Source organism: Cervus elaphus, chromosome 24 (assembly GCF_910594005.1).
Source record: "Cervus elaphus chromosome 24, mCerEla1.1, whole genome shotgun sequence".
Classification (NCBI taxonomy): Eukaryota; Metazoa; Chordata; class Mammalia; order Artiodactyla; family Cervidae; genus Cervus; species Cervus elaphus.
The window spans coordinates 68,615,001-68,635,595 of record NC_057838.1 but is presented as its reverse complement, the minus strand read 5'-3'; the positions used below and the strand labels follow the sequence as shown (position 1 = coordinate 68,635,595).

General features: G+C 58.9%; 1 protein-coding gene across 5 annotated transcripts in view; it reads left to right on the top strand.

Moving 5' to 3' along the window:
• The window catches only part of SLC6A6 (solute carrier family 6 member 6), an 82,236-nt gene that overhangs the window by 24,128 nt on the left and 37,513 nt on the right, over positions 1 to 20,595 (top strand). For 2 of the 5 annotated variants that reach the window (XM_043885754.1, XM_043885755.1), the window contains one exon: positions 18,683 to 18,925. In XM_043885754.1, the coding sequence (XP_043741689.1) occupies positions 18,683 to 18,925 (243 nt within the window). Of the gene's footprint in view, positions 1 to 3,774; positions 3,779 to 7,319; positions 7,434 to 18,682; positions 18,926 to 20,595 lie in introns of all 5 variants that reach the window. The other 3 variants (XM_043885756.1, XM_043885758.1, XM_043885757.1) reach the window with 3 other exon arrangements.

Below are 20,595 nucleotides of genomic sequence, written 5' to 3'. Positions count from 1 at the left end.
CCCTGTCCATCACCAACTCCCAGAGCTTGCTCAAGCTCATGTCCATCGAGTCAGTGATGCCATCCAACCACCTCATCCTCTGTCATCCCCTTCTCCTCCTGCCTTCCATCTTTCCCAGCATCAGGGTTTTTTTCTAGTGCGTCAGTTCTTCACATCAGGTGGCCAAAGTATTGGAGTTTCAGCTTCAGCATCAGCCCTTCCAATGAATATTCAGGACTGATTTCCTTTAGGATGGACTAGTTGGATCTCCTTGCAGTCCAAGGGACTCAAGAGTCTTCTCCAGCACCACAGTTCAAACTCATCAATTCTTCGGCACTCAGCTTTCTTTATAGTCCAACTCCCACATCCATACATGACTACTGGATAAACCATAGCTTTGACTAGACAGACCTTTGTCAGCAAAGTCATGTCTCTGCCTTTTAATATGCTATCTAGGTTGGTCATAGCTTTTCTTCCAAGGAGCAGGAGTCTTTTAATTTCATGGCTGTAATCACCATCTGTGGTGATTTTGGAGCCCCCCAAAATAAAGGCCCTTAATGTTTCCACTGTTTCCCCATCTATTTGCCATGAAGTGATGGGACCAGATGCCGTGATCGTAGTTGTTGAATGTTGAGTTTTAAGGCAGCTTTTTCACTCTCCTCTGTAATTTTCATCAAGAGGCTCTTTAGTTCTTCTTCATTTTCTGCCATAAGGGTGGTGTCATCTGCATATCTGAGGCTTTTGACATTTCTCCCGGCAATCTTGATTCCAGCTTGTGCTTCATCCAGCCTGGCATTTCACATGATGTACTCTGCATTAAAATTAAATAAGCAGGGTGACAATATACAGCCTTGACATGCTCCTTTCCCAATTTGGAACCAGTCTGTCGTTCCATGTCCGGTTCTAACTGTTGCTTCTTGACCTGCATACACATTTCTCAGGGGACAGGTAAGGTGGTCTGGTATTCCCATCTCTTGAAGAATTTTCCACAGTCTGTTGTGACCTACACAGTCAGAGGCTTTGGCGTAAACAATAAAGCAGATGTTTTTCTGGAACTCTCTTGCTTTTTCTATGATCCAGAGGATGTTGGCAATTTGATCTCTGGTTCCTCTGCCTTTTCTAAATCCAGCTTGAACATCTGGAAGTTCAGGGTTCATATACTATTGAACCCTGTCTTGGAGAATTTTGAGCATTACTCTGCTAGTGTGTGAGATGAGCGCAATTGTGAGGTAGTTTGAACATACTTTGGCATTGCCCTTTCCAGTCCTTTGGACTGGCCTTTTCCAGTCCTGTGGCCACTGCTGAGTTTTCCAAATTTGCTGGCATATTGAGTGCAGCACTTTCACAGCATCATCTTTTAGGATTTCAAATAGCTCAGCTGGAATTCCATCACCCCCACTAACTTTGTTTGTAGTGATGCTTCCTAAGGCCCACTTGACTTAGCATTCCAGGATGTCTGGCTCTAGGTGAGTGATCACACTTCTGTGGTTATCTGGGTCATGAAGATCTTTTTTGTATAGTTTTTCTGTGTTCTTGCCACCTCTTCTTAATATGTCTGCTTCTGTTAGGTCCATACCATTTCTGTCCTTTATTGTGCCCATCTTTGCATGAAATTTTCCCTTAGTATCTCTAATTTTCTTGAAGAGATCTCTAGTCTTTTCCATTCTATTGTTTTCCTCTATTTCTTTGCACTGATCACTGAGGAAGGCTTTCTTATCTCTCCTTGTTATTCTTTGGAACTCTGCATTCAGATGGGAATATCTTTCCTTTTCTCCTTTGCCTTTCGCTTCTCTTTTCTCGGCTATTTGTAAGGCCTCCTCAGACAACCATTTTGCCTTTTTGCATTACTTTTTCTTGGGGATGGTCTTGATCCCTATCTCCTGTACAGTGTCATGAACCTCCATCCATAGTTCTTCAGGCACTCTATCAGATCTAATCCCTTGAATCTATTTGTCACTTCCACTACATAACCATAAGGGATTTGATTTAGGTCATACCTGAATGGTCTAGTGGTTTTCCCTACTTTCTTCAATTTAAGTCTGAATTTGGCAATAAGGAGTTCATGATCTGAGCCACAGTCAGCTCCTGGTCTTGTTTTTGCTGACCGTATACAGCTTCTCCATCTTTGGCTGCAAAGAATGTAATCAGTCTGATTTCAGTGTTGACCGTCTGGTGATGTCCATGTGTAGAGTCTTCTCTTGTGTTGTTGAAAGGGGGTGTTTGCTATGATGGTGTGTTCTCTTGGCAAAACTCTGTTAGCCTTGGCCCTGCTTCATTCTGTACTCCAAGGCCAAATGTGCCTGTTACTCCAGGTATCTCTTGACTTCCTACTTTTACATTCCAGTCCCCTATAATGAAAAGGACATCTTTTTTGGGTGTTAGTTCTAGAAGGTCTTGTAGGTCTTGACACATAATATCAGTCACAATTATTGTTTCCAGGATGTAAGAATAGTTGGAATTAGCATAAAGGGTTGCTATGACAGTGCTTTTCCAGGGTCCTCATTCGCTGCTGCCTGGAAGGAGGCAGGTCACCTGCCCTAGAGTGCCCAGATGAGGGTAGGAAGAGGCCAGGATTACAGCTGAGGAATGACCACCTCATTCCACTGGAGATGGGCAGGGAGGGGGTGGTCAGGGAAGTCTTCCTGGAGGAGGTGGCATTTTGAGGATGGAGAAGCAGCGGCGATGTGCGTTCCAGGGCCTGGAATGAGGTATAGAAATGCACCAAGCTGTGACAGTCCAGGGCCTCGCAGATGACGCTGTATAGAGATGGTGAGCTCTGTGATAAAGGAGACCCCTCTGACCCTAGTTTTGCCAAGAGATGTTCCCAATTGGTGGCATTTTTCTGGAGGACGTAGTTTCCAGGCACCTTGGTGGTGCTGGAAGGGCCATTGTGACCTCACGAGCAGATATTCTGAGGCCCAGAGCCAAGGTGCCGGACATCTGTACCATCTCAGATCGCCGATGTGTCCTATTTCCCTGTGCCTTGGGTGAGTCACCCACACTTTTCCGCCTGCGTGTCTGTTTGCTCACAGAACCTCTGTCCCCTTAGAGCCACGCCGGCTGCCTTCTGTGATCCAGGCTTGTGAGGGCTCCAGCAGCGGCAGTTGCCTCGGAGACGGTGTTTGGGGAGACCGTCTTGGAGGGGGAGCAAGGGACAAAGGTGGGAGCCCTCCGGGTGCTTCCAGGTTCTAGCCCGGTGGCCCCACGTGGGGCCTGCTGGGAGCAGGGTCTTCCTCAGAGGCATCCAGCTTGGAGCAGGCCATGGCTCCCCGGGCTGGGTCTGCTCACCCAGGTCACCCACCCCAGACCACCAGTGGGACCCTCTGTTTGCCCACCTCCTCAGCCCAAGACCTTGCCTGATGGAGCCTCTCGGCCCCTGAGCTGACCGCAGGTAGGTCGTCGGGTGAAGAGGCAGGGCCTTCCCTTGGGGTCAGGTACCTCTGTGGGACTTGGGCTCTGGAATCCCTGAGCTTGGGAAAGGGGTCCCCGAATCAGTGAGGAGAGGAGCTGGTCCAGGCCCCCCAAACAGTAAGGGCTGGAGGGAAAGGATGCCAGCAGTGCAGAGCGCAGCGCTGAAAGCTGGGAGCCCGAAGCTGGTGCCCCTGGAGCTCAGTCTCCCCGCCTGTAAAATGGGCACACTAGGTCCGATGCTGCCGCTGAGCTTCACGAGCTAGTACGTGTCAGGAGCCGAATTGGGACTAAGGATAGGAGTGGCCCACCCTCGGGCCGGCACACTTATTTCCCTTCAGGGCAGTTCTGTGGGAGTGACCATCAGCTCTCACCATAATGTGAAAGAAACGTGCTTTTAATCCCCACCTCCGAACAGCAAGGCTGTAGTGTCCGAAGGTGCTGTGTCTGGGAGCGAGTCCTGGGCAGCCTTCCGTTGCAGGCCTGGCCTCCCACCGTGCCGTGGGCTGCGGGCGGCTGCCCGGGCCTGGCGTTGGGCGGCTCAGAGTAGGGGCTCCAAACCCCACCCTGGCCCGCGCTCTGCCTCACCTTCCTGCTGGCGGGCCCTTCCCCGAAACCAGCCCTCTTCCCTTTCTGGCCTCAGTCTCCTCATCTGTAATCTCCAGGCAGCGGGCTCCCGGGCTGATCTGTCACGCAGTGTCGGCCAGAGGGGGGTCTTAAGATACCCAGGGACCTCCAGCTAGGACCCTTCAGGTTTTTCGGCTGTCAGGAGTTGAGGGATCACAGAATCAGATTTCTGCAGCTTCAACCATCCTGGGGGACACTGGCGAGGCTACCTCTCCCTCGAGAAGATTTTCTTCTCAGCTGCCCAGGGTCTCCAACCGTGATCGGGGTGTGGAGGGGGGCTGCTAGGCCCCTCTTTGAGTAGCCTGGTCTGCAGTTCCCGACGTGGTGGTCAGGCGACGCTGCAGCCTGTTTCTTTTCAGCAGCAAAGGCTGTTCAGACACCTCCCCTGAAACGTCCGCCTCCCCTGCTTGGCAGGTGCCCCACCCCAGGGTCCAAAGGGTGCTGCCTGAGATGAGCTCCTGTCCCACCCCAGGACCAGGCCAGGGAGGTGAGGAGGTGTCCACAGCCAAGCTCAGATCCCAGGGAGCACCCACACAGGGTCCCTCAGTCCCGCCTTCCACCTACGGAATAGGAGAGGAGGTTGGAAGCGGGGTGGTAGGTGATACCCCGAGTCTCAGAGCTGGCTGACCCTGGGCCTGGCTCCTCGGCATGTCTGTCAAATCCCCAGCAGGCCTGGGAGACACCCCACGGGCCCTGGCCGTGAGTCTAGGCTGCCTTGGGTCTCAGGGAGGCTGTAGATGAGTTTGCTCACCGTCCTGACCACATGCACGTGGTCTAGGTGCCGCTCTAAGTGATCTGTACATACCTGTCATTTCATCTCAGAGGCCCCGCCCCTGCCCCCATTCTACATGTGGGTAGACTGAGGCACAGAGGGTGTGTTGACGCTGTCCATTTGCTGCTTCCCCGAGGGCGAGAGGGCTGTGTGTGTGCACATGTGTGGGGAGGGACAGGACGCTGCCCCTCCAGGCTCGGGGTCTCCTGGTCAGAGGGTCTAAGCCACGGCCCAGAGAGGGCAGGCCTCGCCTTGGTCAAGCAGCCGTCAGAGGCCAGGCTGGCCCCACAGACTCTGGGCTTGATCAGGGGGAGAGGGAACTGGCACCCTGAGGGACCCGGGTTTCTTTCGGGCAGGCCCCACCTGCTGCCTCCGCCTTAGAGAAAGTGACAGCCAGGGCGATGGCCAGAGGGGTCCCCAGGTCCTAGGCAGTGTGCCTTGCATGCCCTGTCCTCGGAGAAGCGGCCCGAGGCCGCTCAGCTGGACTCTGCCCTTCACCAGGCCTCAAAGCCAGCTCCCAGCTTCCTGTGTGAGCCCCTTGCCCATGCAGGGGGCTCTCGGAGGCTCGTGCCCCCCAGGACCCCACGTGCCCACTCCCCTCCCTGCCCCAGAGGCCCCAGTGATGACCTGCCGGCTGTCACCTGCAGCTCTCAGCCCCTTCTTCACTTTAGCAAGCGGGTAACACGGAGCTCTGGCCTTGCCCTGGGCTCAGCCCCAGCTGCCTGTCACTCACTGGGTAACCTTGGGCCAGTCCTGGCTCCTCTCAGAGCCTCCGTTTCCTCCTCTGTGGAATGGGGCAGAAGTACCCGTCCCCCAGCACACAGGAAGGAGCAGTGGCAGTGGGAAATACCAGGTCAGGGGCAGGTGGTTTTGGGGGGTGGCCCAGGGCTGGCCGAGATGAAACCCAGCCCCCAGCTCCTCAGTCTCGCAGAGGAGACCACATACGTGTGCAGACACACACACGCTCACGTGCGTTGTCATCGCTGAGTCCGTCTCATTGGCTGGTTTTCCTTTGCATTTTCCCGAGAGCCTCCCAGTCCATTAGCACTGCTGTCCCCGGCCTCACATGATGCGAAGATTCACTTGGGGGCTGCTTTACCAGCTTTGAAGGTTCAGTCACTAGGCAGGCGGGGGAGGCGCCTGCCTGTTCAGCCAGAGCCCCGGGTGGTGCTGATGTTGAAACATACATGAGGGTCCCGGGCATCTACTAGCTCTGCCCGAGAGCCCAGAGACGTCAGCCAGGGACGGCTGTACAGATTAGGAGGCCCATTTTACAGGAGAAGAAACTGAGGCTTCCCGAGAAGACCTCTGGACTTTGTCCAAAGCTGCACAGTTCTGAGCAAGAGCCCAGTGCCTGGGGAATGTGGGTGCGGGGTGGGGGTGTGACACTGGCCACAGGAGGGGAGGGAAAGAGTGGGATGGGCATGGAGGGCTTCCTGGAGGAGGTGACGCTTGAGCCAGGTCTTTCAAAGTAGGTGGGATCCACCCGAACATAAAGGGAACCCACAAGCAGAGCACAGAGTGGAAGCGGGTATTGCTGGGGAGAACGAGGCGGCCCCGGGATCCACACGGGACCAGAGCGGGGAGGTAAGGTGGCAGAGACTGGGGATGGGGCACGTATAACGGGCCTTGGGTCCCGGTGGGGAAGCGCGGGTGCCAGTGAGTCCCCTACGGACGAACCTTCCGGCTGCAGACTTCCAGAGGCAAACGTGCGTGTGCGCGTGAGCCGAGTTCACGTGTCTGGTGAACACTGGCACGGGCGTGCATCCCCCACAAGCAGTTGTGCTCCCTGCACAGACCAGGCCGCCGTCGCCCCCTCCTCCGCTCATAGCTCTTCTTGCCTGCTGGCTCGGTGCCCACGCCTCGGTGCCAGCTGTTGCCCTGGGCTACTGTGCCTTTCAGGGTACTGTCCCGTAAGATTAAAAATCTCTCCTTTATTTTCTGTGTTTGTTTTTATGCAGTATTTGTGTGAAAAGTATCACACGCCTCTTACAGTATAGTTCTGCATAGCCCGTTATGTTAGTTGTGTACCTAGGCTAACTTTGTGGAACTCATGAACAAATTGGACTTGGGAACGCACTCTCGGAACTGAACTCCTTCATGGACAGGGGACTTTGTTCTCCAAGCAGCTGGGAGCCATTGATAGTTCTTGAGCTGAGGGCGACATGGCAGTCCGGGTTGCGGGGGGGTGGGGTGGTGGTCTGCCAGAAACAAGCTTGGCTAAGCCGGTGGGAACAGAGTTCATGCCTCTGGGGAGCCCCCGGTGGCTGGTGGAGGGGGCCTCATCTTGGGGCGCTCTGTGAGCGGCGGGCCGTGAGGGGGCCGTGCGGTGTCCCCAACACCGAGCTCTCGGCAGGCACGGTGGAGGCGTAAGGGGGTCGCAGGGAAAGGTCAGGGGCCGTGGCGGCTGTCCCTCCGGGCTGCCTGGGTGGTGGTCCGCACGTGTGGGAAGGCCGCAGGGGAGGGTGAGCTCTCCCCGGAGCCCAGCGCTGCCCGCCCGGGAGTGGATTGTAATGCTGGCCTTCTCTTATAGCCCAGCAGTAGCTGCTCTTAGTCACCATCTTGTAGCACCTGGAAGCCGCCGCCGCCGCCGCTGCAGCAACATTCACCAACCTGACGACATTCGATACGAACGCCGTCCACCCAGGTTTGGAACAAGGCCCTCACCCTCCGCCTCTGGCCTCCGTTGGGTTGGGGGTGTGAGGAGCCCGTCGGTGTCTCCTGTGGCTGACCCGCTGTGGGTCTGGGGCCTCAGTTTCTCCATCTAGAAAGTGGGCTTGCGTACACGCCTGCCACGACCCCTAAGGCCCCACCCGGAGCCTTTGATGTGTGTGCAGGGTCCTCCCGTGGGACCCCCAGCAGACGGGAGAACTCACTTCAGATCCTCTTCAGAAGATGCCCAGAGAACGTACCGTTTAATGAAAGTCGATATCCTACAGACTTGGGGCTCATCCCTCAGTGAAAGGCAGAGCTTTGTGGGGTTCGGACCCTTTGGGGGGGTCCTATGCTCAGACGCCGGGGACACACACGCCCCCCTCTGTCCCTAGCGGAGGGTGCGTGTGGCCTGTCCTTCCTGTGTCCACAACCCTGCCTGTGTCCTGAACACCTGCTCCGTTTTTTTTAACTTTCATTTATTTTTTTTGGTCGCGCTGGGTCTTCGTTGCCGGCTCTGTAGCCGTGGTGAGCGGGGACTACTCTCTGCTGCGGCCCCCGGGTTTCTCATCCTGGTGGCGTCTCTGGTTGCAGAGCACGGGTTCTAGGCGCACGGGCTTCGGGAGTGGTGACACGCGGGCTTCTGTTGCCCCAGGGCGTGTGGGGTCTTCCCGGACCGGGGATCGAGCCCGTGCCTCTGCCTTGGCAGGCGGGTTCCTGCCCACCGCCCCACCAGGGACGTCGCTGAACGTCTGCTCTTGCCCTTTGCCCCGTCTTAGCTCCCTCGGCCTCGTCGAGGCGGCCGCACAGCTGCAAAGGGCAAGGGCTTTCTCCCACGCTGCAGGTCCCCTGTGTCCTGAGCCCCGAATGTTCCGTCTGACAGATACCCGTGTTTGTCAGGGCTCATGCTGCGTGTGGGGGAGCAGGCCCGGGGAGCCTGCGACAGAGGCGGTGTGGCCTGTGACTCCCGAGAAAGCGCCGGGGGGAGACTGGGGAGTCCGCCAGGCCGTCGTCTGGGGAGATTGCCTGTGGGTCACGCAGGGAACAGCGTGCCGGGCCAAGGGGACAGCAGGAGCCAAGGTGTGGAGGCGTGGGAAGGCTTGGGCTGTGTGGTTCAGAGGCCCTGGGCATCTTGGTGGGGGCTCTGGGTGTTGGAAAGTGGAAGTGTCAGCCACTTAGTCATGTCTGACTATTTGCAACCCCATGGACTGTATGAAGCCCACCTGGCCCCTCTGTCCATGGGCTTCTCCAGGCAGGCATATTGGAGTGCGTGGCCATTTCCTTCTCCAGGGGATCTTCCCGACCCAGGGCTCAAACGCACGTCTCCTGCCCTGCAGGCAGATTCTTTACCATCTGAGCCATCAGGGAGAAGCCCTGGGTGGTGGAGGATGCTTGAAACGTGACTTCCAGGCCCATGGAGCGAAAGCGCAGGCAGCCAGCCCCTTCCCTCTGTGGCGGGGGCAGCCGTGCAGATGGGCCACCCCTGCTGCCTCGCTGAATCGCGGGCTGCTTGATTCCCCTGGCAGCAACCTCTCCTCCAAGCGAGGCAGAGGTTAGGTGTGGAGCTGGGCAGGAAGGAGAAACACGATTAAAAGAGGAACAGTGAGAATGGGGAGCTTGTTTACAAACACGGGTGAGCTGGGGGTTGTCCACCCCTGCAGACGGCACGTGATAGCCGTCCTTCACGCGGTGACGGCCGTGACTTGCTTAAGGCCTTGCCACAAACACAGCGGCCCCAGCGGGTGTCCCTGGGGCTGTGACTTCCGGCAGAACCCCGGGGACAGAGTCGGGGTGGCTGGCTCTGAGAGGGCGGGGCTGCCACAGGCGAGCCCTTTGCTGGCCCTGGTCTGTCTGTCTGTCCCCCCCTCACCCCGATCTGTGCAGAGCCGGGGAGCAGCCGCCCTGTGTGTGCTTTTCGCAGGCAGGGCGAGATGCAGGCGGCTTTAGGGGTTCTTCCAGCTTGAAAGGGGAAGTTTTTTGAGAAAATGGAAACCGAGCCTTTCTCTGTTTGTCTCCTTTTCTGTGGCCTCCAGCAAGGATCCCGGGTTCAGCGGCGCCCATCTCGGGATTGTGGTTGACCCGTTGCACCCCGACTTCCGGCAGAGCTGGGCGGGGGGTGGGGAACGGGGGGAGGGGGGAGCCGGGGAAAAGAGTGACAGGCTTGTGGCGGGTGAGTCAGGGCCAGGAGGCAGTTGCCTGCTGACTCATCGTCCCCGGGCGCCAGGACAGGCCCCCTGCGTCCCCAGAGCTGCAGCACCCTCCACTTTACCCAAGCGACGGTCGCGGCTCGTCCTGGCCGTCTCCAGGGTGGCACTGGGGCCTGAGATCCCCCCACCCCACCCTCAGACAGACCCCTGCAGCCTGGCTGTTCCCCGGACCCTGCCTTCCCCCAGGGGATCCAGTCCGGCCGGGCCACGGGTCCTCGGAGGCTCACTCGTAGCAGATGCCCGACTGTGTCCTCCTCCTGAACTGACGACTGTTTCTGTGACATGGTGACAAAATGAGCCCCCGCGTCCCTGGAGACTAGCATCCTGAGGGCAGGAAAGGTGGTCGGTGCTCAGTCCAGGCGGGGCCCTTCCTGGAAGGGGTCCTGGGGAAGTGACACGTCCCTGGACCCTACAGAGGGTGTAGGGTCCAGGCTGACCCTGGTTCTTGCCAGTCCCGTGGGCTTTACCCGCCCCGGAGGGGACAGGGGTCCAGTGTCACAAGGACACCTCCTCCCCTGGGGCCCCCGCGTTACGGTCCTTGGCCGCGGGGCCGCAGTTCTGGCTGCCCACCCTCGGTCAGTCCATTTGCAGAAGACAGTGTCAGCCCGTCTCACCATGCTCCACTCGCCCTGAGGAGGCCGGCGGCTCTGGGGCTTGGGGGCTCCGGACTCAGGACCCCACTAGAAATTCCCTCCTGGGAGCATCTTACAGAGGAAAGCCCAGCACGGGCTCGAATCCCCCTCAGGGTGGGAGCGAGCCAGGCCCTGTCCCTAGGGCAGCGCAAAGCTGGCTAGCGGCCCCGCCCCGGACAATTCCAGGTTCTGACCTGGCCTTCGCCTTGCCCTGTGTGGCGCTCTCCACACGCACTGTCCCTGCTCAGAGGACCCCGCCTACTCCCCGGGATGTTTGCTGTGCAGTCCCCAGCTTCAGGGAGCTTAGAAGCGCAGACCCTGAAGCCCATTGCTATGTGACTTTGGGCGAGCAGCTCTCCCTCTCTGAGCCTCACACCTTCATCCAGGCTCCTAAGAGGAACAGATGCCTTGGTTCCAGAAAGGGCTTAGCCCAGAGCCTGCCCAGAGACAGCCAGGCTTCAGGGAGCGTCTGCCTGCCGTTACAAAACCTCACCTGCCGGGGGTGGGGGCGGGCCCTGACTGCCTGTGTCCTCATCCTCTGGCTTGTCCTGTCGTCTGCACCCCGGGCCCCGTGGTAAATATTTGCTCATGTGTATGTGTGTCTGTGTGTTTAGCGTCTGGGTCCGCTTCTGGAATGTCAGCTCCAGGGCTCACTTGCGGGCCCCGGGCACCCAGCAGAGGAGGCCCTGGGTCACTGTTTCCTCCCTGCTCGCCAGAGCTGCCCGCGCTTGCCTCCTCCCCAGACACCCGAGGCGCAGCGGAAGCCCTTGGCCCGCAGAGCTGGACCTACAGCCAGCCCTGGCCCTCTTGACTCCTCGCCTACTGCCCTGCGCCCTGACTCAGCGGGCTCCGGGGCCAGCGCCTGGGGGCCCGTGTTTGGGGCGTGTTGGGTGCCCAGCAGCCCTTCCCCTCAAGGGCAGCGCTGGCCGTCCCGCCCCCGCCCGCCCGGCCGCAGAGAGCGGCCTGCCCGCCGCGCCTTCCGCCCCCACCCCCTGCAGGCCTGGTGATGGGGAAGAAGGCTGTACCTCGGGCCCACATCCTGCCCGCCCCCCGCCCCCGGCGTTGTCCTGGAGGCCAGCCCTCTGCAGAGCCAGCTCACCCTCGCCCACTTCTTCCTCTGCAGAGCACAGGTGGAGAAGCACTACCCGCTATTAGGTGCCTGTGTAGAGGCTGCCCGGTCCTGCGGTGGCGCCGCCCGCCCAGAACCAGGGGCGAGTCTCGGCCTGGCCTGGTGCCCCTGCACCCCAGGCACCCCTCTCCCCATCCCCCCACCCTGCTTGGAGCCTCAGTTTCCCAATCTGTGAAACGGGGAGGCTCCGCGAGGCTGCGGGCGAAGTCGGCGCTCCTGCAGGTTGAAGGCTGAGGCTGAGCCAGTCTCGGGGTGCTCTCAGCGGTGTGGGGGATCTCCGGGGGGGGGGTAGACGTAAGCCTCCGTGGGGGGTGGGGAGGGTCGTGCCCACAGACGCTGAACCCAGAAGGTCACAGAGCCTGGCCCCAGGAGCTGCCCTGCCGAGAACAATTCCCCGGGCAGAACTCACTTTCACTAGGACGGCAGAGCCCGGGGCTCATTGTTTCGACCTGGTTCCTGGCAGAACAATGCCGGGCTTCCTGGATGACCTCACTAGGGCGAACCATCGGGCCTCGGAGGCCGGGCTGGTCACCATCTCCAGCCAAGCCTGTCCTGCCCTTCGCCACGGCTGCCTTGGGTGACCGGGAACAGCACTCTGACCAAAGAGGACAGGCTGGACGCCGGGCCCACAACGGTGTGTTGTAGACAAACACCTCCGATTCACTACCTCTCAAGAATTTGGAGGGTCTGGCCCCAGTGGCCTCAACCCCAAAGGCCTCGACCGTGGTGGCTGGACTTGAGAACTGCTGTCTGGAGCCCGGACTCCCATATTCTGAAGGCCCTTACCCCCTGGACCCTGTCCGTTGCCTGCCAGGTCCCCGGAGGCCTTTGAGCCCCTGTCACGCTTGAGTTAGCCTGAGTTAGGAATGGATAACCAAGACAGAAGGATAACAGACCACAGGATTCAATCAAATGATTGGATCTTTAAAAGGTGTAGCTCTTCATGGAAAAGAATTTTAAAAAACCCTTCAAAATTAATTTTCGCTTTCTTTTCAAAAACAGCTATCCCTAGTATTGAAATAGTGCTCTCAGCACGACTCTAGTTTGTTTTGGCGCTTGGTTGTAAACATTCTCTAGGGCCAGGATGGGATGTATACAGCGTGCCGGGGCAGACATTACTTTAACTGATCCCAGGCTGCCTCATCATGAAGCCCGTGGGGACAGTGCTCTAAAGAGCCCCTTCAGAGCTTATCGGAGAAGTTCAGGAGACTCTTCCTGCCTGCCAGAGGAAGCCTGCAGTCCGTGGCTCCGCTCGCCCTGCCCCAGCCTCTGAGCCGAGCCCTGTGACCCTAGGCGCTGACTGTTGCCCCAGTCCCAGGCCCTGCCCCGTCAGTCTCTGTCCTGCGGCCCTCACTTCCCCGTTTGTCCCCACCTACTTCCCTAATCTGTCAGCCCGGCCCGGTAGCTTGAAGCCAGCCATAAAAGCACCAGACCTGGTTTCCCTTTGTGACCAGTCTAGGGCGAGTGATCCGAAACAGCTGAGTGGTTGAGAACGTGGGATTGAGAGGCCACAAGAGACCCGGGAGACATGGGAGGCCCTGGCGGCCTTTCACTTGATGTGTGACCTGGGCAGGTAACTCCCCACTTCTGCGCCTGGTCAGCAAAGGGCGCCCACGGACGCGGTTAACTCTGAAAATGCTTGTGAAGCACTCAGCACAGAGCAGGGTAAATGTGCATGCCGCCAGCACCCAGCCAGTGCGGCTCGCTTTCTTTCCCCTCCTTTTAAACACTCAGGATGCCACATACTGGAATAAAATCCCAGTGTGGTCAGATGTTTTCTTCAATAATAGCTAATATTTATTAATCACTTGTATGTACCAGGCACCGTGCCTCATAAAGGCGTCATTCTGTTTGATCTCTGTGAGGCCAATTTTAGGTTTAACCCCCAGTTTTTTAACCAGTGCGGAAACTGAGGCACAGAGACGGCTGTTACTTGCCCAGGGTCACACGGCTGAGTCGTGGCCTCTGTGAGTCCCAAACACCGGCTCTGGGGTGGTCGGGGGAACAAGGAAGGGAGAGAGGAGGAGGGCCACTGCTCTGGAAAGGGCCGACAAGGGCTGTCGTGCGCTGCTTTCCACGGTTTCCCACCGGGCTGGGGGCCGGGCAGCTGGCAGGCTCCCGACCTGTGAGGTGAATGGCTCTGTGTACGGCTCCCCACCTCGTTCTTGGATCCTGGGAGTCGCTGGCCGAACCCCCCAGAGGTCAGGCCCAGAGATCAATCGAATAGCCTGGCTGTGCGCTAGACCCTTTTAGGGTGGGGGAAGTACCCCAAAAAGGAAACAGGGGAAGTCCCTGCCCTCTTACTTTAAAACCTGGTAGAGACTCCTGAGGGCTTAAGTCTGTGATAGCGGGGTCAGGTCTGACTCACTGTTCTCGACAGGAGAGAGCTGGGTGGGAGACTGTTTACTTGAGAAGGGTCCGATTCTGCAGGGAAGGGCGAGGCGGAGAGCCCCCCAGCTTCTGGGCATGGTTAGGGGGAGGACCCACAGCAACATCTCAGTGTAAGACTCAGCTGGCGAGCACGTGGGCACTCGTGGTCCCAGCCCCTCGCCGGCTCTGCAGACCTTTCCCCCGGCTTCAGCGTCCCCGCTGGCAAACCCTGCAGAGGCCCCCGTGACCTTCGCCCTGAGCCTCTAGCAGTGGGCAGACCAGCTGGGCACTCTGCCTCCAGCCTCCTTTTCACATGTGCAGCCGCCGCCAGGCCACTCGCTTTCCTGCTTGCGTCTCGACTCCCCGTTCGGAAAACGGCCCTAAAAATTCCTGCTGCTGCGCTGAGGGTGTTTGAGGAACGACTAGGAAACTGTTTATAGGCAGCTCAGCCCAGACTTAAAGGACTCCAAAATCTGGTAGCTTGAAATCAGGAGGAAGCCAAGGAGCATCCTGGAACCCCACGGCATTGCTAGCTCATGGTGGGATCGGAGTGCGGGCCACAGCGGACGCGGTGATGTGTGAGTCCATCTGCAGGTGCGGCTGGTTCTGGCCTCCACCCCGGGAACGGGGGCCTAGGAGCCTCGTGTGGGAGTCTGGTCCCGAAGCCTCTGTGTTCGAGCGGATTCTCCGATCACTTGTAGCTGTAATCAGCAAAGAGGAAGCTCTTAAAATGGGGACTCATATGTCACGGTCACTGCAGAGTAGCCCTGGGCCTGGCGCCAAGGGAAACAGCACTTGGCCGGCAAGGCGGCGGGCCGCTGGGCCGCCCGCGGAGCGGGCTCGCCCCCAAGTGCTTCCTGCAGCAGGGGGCGCGCTCTTGGCGGGCGACGGGCAGCCGTGAGCCAGCCGCACGGCGAGTCTGCGGAGATGGACGGGCCAGACTGGCTGAAGGACGCTGAGGGCAGAGCTGGGGGCTCCGGAACGTCGCGGTCGCCATCGCGCCCGGCTTCGTGACCTCAGGAGTGTCCCTTGGCCTCTCTGGGCCCTGCTGATCTCACCCCGTGTGGGACCAAAGCCTTCCATGCCCCAGGGGCAGAGTGGACCCCGTGATAGTCATTCTGGCAACGATGGCAGTAATACCGGCGTGCGTGCTTATGCTCACTCAGTGGTGTCTGCCTCTTTGCGACCCCGTGGACTGTATCCCGCCCGGCTCCTCTGTCCGTGGGGAGTCTCCAGGCGAGAATACTGGAGTGGGTTGCCATGTTCTCCTCCAGGGGCTCTTCCTGACCCGGGGATCGAACCTGCGTGTCTGATGTCTCCTGCGTTGGCAGGCAAATTCTTCACCACTGAGCCGCCTGGGAGGCCCAGGAATACTGGCAGATAACGACTGAAGATGTACCTGCCGCAGGCAGCCCCTTGTTCAGTCCTCACAGCATCCCTGTGCGGTGGCCACAGGTACCCGTCTTCACACTTGAACACAGTGAGGACCCAGAGAGGTTGAGCAACTTCCCTGAGGTCACTCGGCTGGGAAATAGCCCTCAGCTTCTAGGCCGGGGCTCACACTTTGATTCCTGCAGGGGCTAGGCTGCCCCCAGAGGGCCTGGGGACTCCATGCAGGGAGCCTGAGGCTGAGGAGTGGGCTGAAGCAAAGGGGTTCCATGGGGCCAGCGTCTCAAAGAAAGGGCCTGTGCTGAGATCCAGTAGGCTGTGGCAGGGAGCTTGTGTCTTCTGCTAGGAGTGACGGAGCATTGGATAGGAGGGCATTGGGATCTGAAAGTGCTTTGTGAGTTGCTTCCAGCTGCGGTTTTGAGAACAGAGTGTCGGGGTGGGGTGGGCAGAGTAGCAGCAGGGGGCATCCGGGCGGAGGCTGCAGGGGATGCCCGTGGAGGGCTGTCGGGCCTGCGCCAGCTGGTCGCCATGGTGATGGAGACACGGAGGTGGATGTCAGGAACGTACAGGAGGCCGCATCTGCGGGTTGTGCTGCTGTGGGCTTCCACAGGCACGGGGCCGGTCGGATGCTCCAGAGGGGCTCAGAAAGAGCCTCCCCCCACGGTGGGGAGTCGGGGTTGCCTGCCCTTGGGTCTGACCTTGTCGAGGCATGCGTGTGTCTCTAGTAAAGCGTGGGCAGGGCTGGGCTGTGTGAAGGCCTGTGAGCCTATGATGGGGGCCGCCACACATAGGGCGGCCATCTCCGTGGACATCTGATGGACATCTCCGTGGACACCTTGGAATTGAGGAGTAGGGGCACCCCACAACACCAGGACATGCCGGGCCTCACCCCCCCCCGATCCTGGTTCAGCTACAGGCATCAGTAAGATGGGGTCCTGAGTGTGGAAAAGAGAGGTTGGAAGTCTTACGTGGAGCTGAGTGCCTCGGGAAACTTGTTTCTGCCCCCTGCCTCACATCTCAGGGCTTCCCAGGTGGCGCTAGTGGTAAAGAACCCGCCTGCCAATGCAGGAGACATAAGAGACGCTGGTTCGATCTCTGGCTCGGGAAGATCCCCTGGAGGAGGACATGGCAACCCACTCGAGTAGTCTTGCCTGGGAAGTCATGGACAGAGGAGCCTGGTGGGCTACGGTCCAGAGGGTTGCAAAGAGTCGGACACGACTGAAGTGCCTTCGCACGCACGCATGTTTCCCGAGGGTTCTCTAGGGCCAGAGGGGCCCGTGGGCCTGGGCCCAGAGCGCAGAACCAGGACTCAGGGTGGCTTTCGCAAGCGCCCGCAGGCTGCATGAGCAGACGCCGATCACCACCTCCCCCCCTACTGGCTGGCCTGGCTGACCTGGTGAAGCGCCTTCCGGCCCCAAGATCCAAGGAGAGCCTGAAAGGGCGGCACCCGCCCCGTCTTGATGAGGAGACCCCGGGGTCATTCCTTGGAAAACATCTCTACTAGGAGGGAGTGGAGTCCCACATCCTCCAATTATGCTGCCGTCCAGCCGGCCCACAATGGGCCCGCAGATAACCATCGGGGGCTGCAGAGCTCCGTGCTGGAACAATGCTGGCCGCTCGGGCTATTTTTACAGTAGCCGTGCGCTCGGCAGAACCCCGCGTCGCCCCAGGGGAACAGGCGAAGAAAGGGCTGCGGATGCCCCGCCGTCTGCGCTCCGGGAGACAGAGGAAGGCCCGGTGAGCCGCCCGGCGGCTCCAGGAAGCCTTTTCTCGATCTGCTCACTGCCAGATAGCGAAACAATCGGGGTCCCCCACCCCGAGCCAGGGAGAGGAAGGAGGCGTGGGGGAAGCAGGGATTCTGTTATGCTTGCGTGCCTCTCCTCCTCCAAGCACGGCCCCGGAGGGCCTGACTGCGGGCCAGGCCAACGTGCTCCCCTCGCCTCCCCTGGTCCTTGGCAGTGGTCCCCTCGCCCGGCCGGACCTCCCCCATGCCCCACGGTGTCACGGGGCTGGGAAGCCGTAGAGCTGGGGGGTGCCACTGGGCCCCAGCTCCCTGCGTACGTACTCTGGGAGCCATCGACCCAGCAGTCCTTCACTGAGACCTCCCGTGCACCAGCTCAGGACACCCCGCCATGGGCAAGGCGGGTCCCGCTGCCCCGCGGCCTCCGTTCTAGATGAGGAGGAGACTGTTAACCAGGAGGCAAACAAGGCATTTTCAGCTAGCACCGCTGTGACTCCATGCAGACTCAGATGTCCCTGGACAGGTCCAGATGGCGAGCTGGCCCCGTGCACTGGGGCAATGGCCCCCTCTGGTCCAGCGGATGGCCCCTCTAGGAGCATGAGTCCAACGTGTGGTCCACCTGCCAGTTTTTCAAGGAAACCTAGAAATCTCGACTTTACCCTGGAATCTGAGAGTTCAGCGCTGGCCACCCATTTGGATTGTGAAGACAAGCAGCTGGCTCTGCGTCGGCACTCTCTGCCTTTCCTCCTTTTTATTCTGAAGTCGGGGAGACAGGCTCCCCGGGCTTCGTGGTCCTCTGGTGCATGGGGGTAGAAGGCACCTTCTCCTGCTGGGCGGGACTCGGATGCTCTTGCCCTCAAGGTCCAGGTGCCAGGAACGCTGAGCACTCGGGGACCAGACGCAGGACAAAGAGGGGCAGAGCTCCTCTGGGATGGGGTCCGAGCAGGGGGGTGCTGAGGGTGAGCGTGAGCAGCTTAGAGGTCTGATAATCCTGAGGCCTCCACTTGCTGAAACCACAGGGCAGTCAGCGGGCCGGGGCCCAGATGAGCCAGGGGTCAGGATGGACCCAAGCACAGATAAAGGGGGCTGGACCCGTGGGAACTAGCAGGCGTCCTTCCAGAGTCCTGTCCCGGCGCAGACCCCTGTCCTGATGCTGCAGACACGGACTGGCTAAGAAGCTGCCAGTGTATTTTATAAGCACCGATGTTCTGTATTTGACGGAAACCCTGTTTCCAAGTACTAGAAGACATACTCGGAAACACTGAAGCATGAAAACACGCCAGCCTGAAGCTCTGTTATTTAAAACCGTGAGGGGTGAGCACCTCCGCTGGGCCAGGGCCTGCCCCGCGGCACCGGTTTCTCCGCCAACCTGAGATTCGGAGACGATTTCTAGAGGATGCAGGCAGGCTGTGGTTTGGAAGCGGCACTGGACCTGCGTGGAGGGTGTTGGGTTCTGCAGAGATGCTGCCAGGGCTGGGTGGCTTCTTGCTCATCTCCCTGCGGGTGCAGAATGGTGGGAGGGGGGTGGCATTCGGGGCTGGTGGATACGGGCCCCGGTGCTTCTGTTGGATGGGTGCCTAGGGAATGGCAGCTGTCGGTCCCCGGGTCCTCAGGCCCCCGGTCACCTGGGGTGGGGGGTCCGAGGAGTGGACGGACGAGGTGGGGGCAGGCCATCTGCCTCAAGCCCTGCAGGTCACAGGCGGCCCGCAGGGTTGTGCCAGGACACACAGGCTGCCCCTCACCAACTCACGTCGGGGTCTGCTCTGTCCACCATAGAAAGCGAGGAGGGCATGGCCACCAAGGAGAAGTTGCAATGTCTAAAAGACTTCCACAAGGACATCCTGAAGCCGTCCCCCGGGAAGAGCCCGGGCACCCGGCCGGAGGATGAGGCCGAGGGGAAGCCCCCGCAGCGGGAGAAGTGGGCCAGCAGGATCGACTTCGTGCTCTCCGTGGCTGGCGGCTTCGTCGGCTTGGGCAACGTCTGGCGTTTTCCCTACCTCTGCTACAAAAACGGCGGAGGTGAGCCTGGGCTGGGCAGAGGGCGGGCTGGAGGGGTCGCTGGGGCAGAGCAAGGGGGTCTCCCCACGCCCAGCGTTCCAGGCCCCCATCTCAACCTCCCCGATGTCAGCCTGACTCCGCTCCCACCGCAGTCCTCAGAGGCGGGGGACCAGCATGACCGGGAACCAGCTGGTGTTCTATCAGGGCCTTCCTCAAGCAGATTCCTTACCGTCTCTGCTCCTCCAGTTTACCATCTCTGAAGGCCGCCACAAAGCCAGGCCCGAGCCTCCGAAGCCTCGCAGCTCTGCGCCTCCTCACAGAGGCGCAGGACTTTTTTTACCTGACTTTAGAACTTTTTTACCCTTTTTTGCTTTTCTAACTTAAACCAGTTGTAGTTCAAAAGCAAGTTTCGTGTTTCCCACCCTAAATAGAAAACCAGTGTCTTTTGCTGTGATGGATAGGTATCCAGGACAAAAGGAAAAAAAAGTACAATGAAGAAGTTTTTAATTTTTTCAGTTTTATTGAGATAAGAATCGACATATAGCATTGTTTTAGTTTAAGGCATACAAGATGATTGATGTCTCTACTGTGAAATGATCACGGTAAGTCTAGTTACCATCCATCAGCTCACATAGTTAAATGTGTTTTTTCTTCTTGTAATCAGAACTGTTAAAGTTTTATGCTCTTAGCAACTTCTTTTTTTTTTTTCCCCGCATGTGGGCTCTTAGTTCCCCAACCAGGCATCAAACCTATGCCCCTTGCCTTGTGAGTACAGAGCCTTTGCCATGGGACTGCCAGGGAAGTCCATTAGCAACTTCCAAACACACCATCCGGTGTATCGTGACTGGTGTACAACCATGATGTACATGACACGCCCAGTCAGAATTTATCTCCTAACCAGAAGTTTGTGCCTTTTCGACCCTTTCACTTAGCCTTGGTATTTTCTAAATGTGAGTTCTCTGTGTGGTCAGCTGGTTAGTTGGTTGGCCTGTTCTTTTGCTTTTCGTTTGGTTGGCTGTTTTTAACTTGCCGAAGGCCCTGAGTTAGCATGCTCTGACGTCACAGGAGTTCAGGCTTGGCAGCACGTCCCGGAGACCTGCTGGTCAGCAGGACCTCAGCAGTAAGAACTCCCTCCCTGCTCCTTGTGGAGGCCCGTGGCCCGGCTGGCACCCAGCAGAGCCGGGCACGCGCGTGCCACCCGCCCACCTGCCTGTGTCAGGAGAACCGCCTTGCAGGAGGTCCTGCCCTCCAGCCTGGCTTCTTAGCCTTTTGGAAGTCTCAGGTGCCTCTGGGACCCTGATGAGTGCCCTGGACGCTCCCCATAACAAAGCCCATGCCCATAGACCCAAGTTGCCCATGTTTTCAGAGGGTGTACGGACCCGCTGAAGCCAGCATTGGGCACCAGGTAGGAGCCCTCGGCCTACTCTTCACCCTCCCCCCCACCCTGGCTCCCACCCCCGGCTGGAGAGAACCATCTCTCGCTTCCCAACACCCTTCCCAGCTGGCTCTCAGCTTCCTGCCCGGGCCGGGCCATGGAAGGCCAGCTGAAGGCTTCAACCAGGAGACCCGTCTGAGCCGGGTATGAAGGGCTGGGCAGTCCTTCTTCAGAGGGACGGACCTGGGGAAGACAGGCAGGCATAGAGCTTCAACAGACACTCGGAGGCTTCAAGCCACCGGGTAGATTAGGAGAA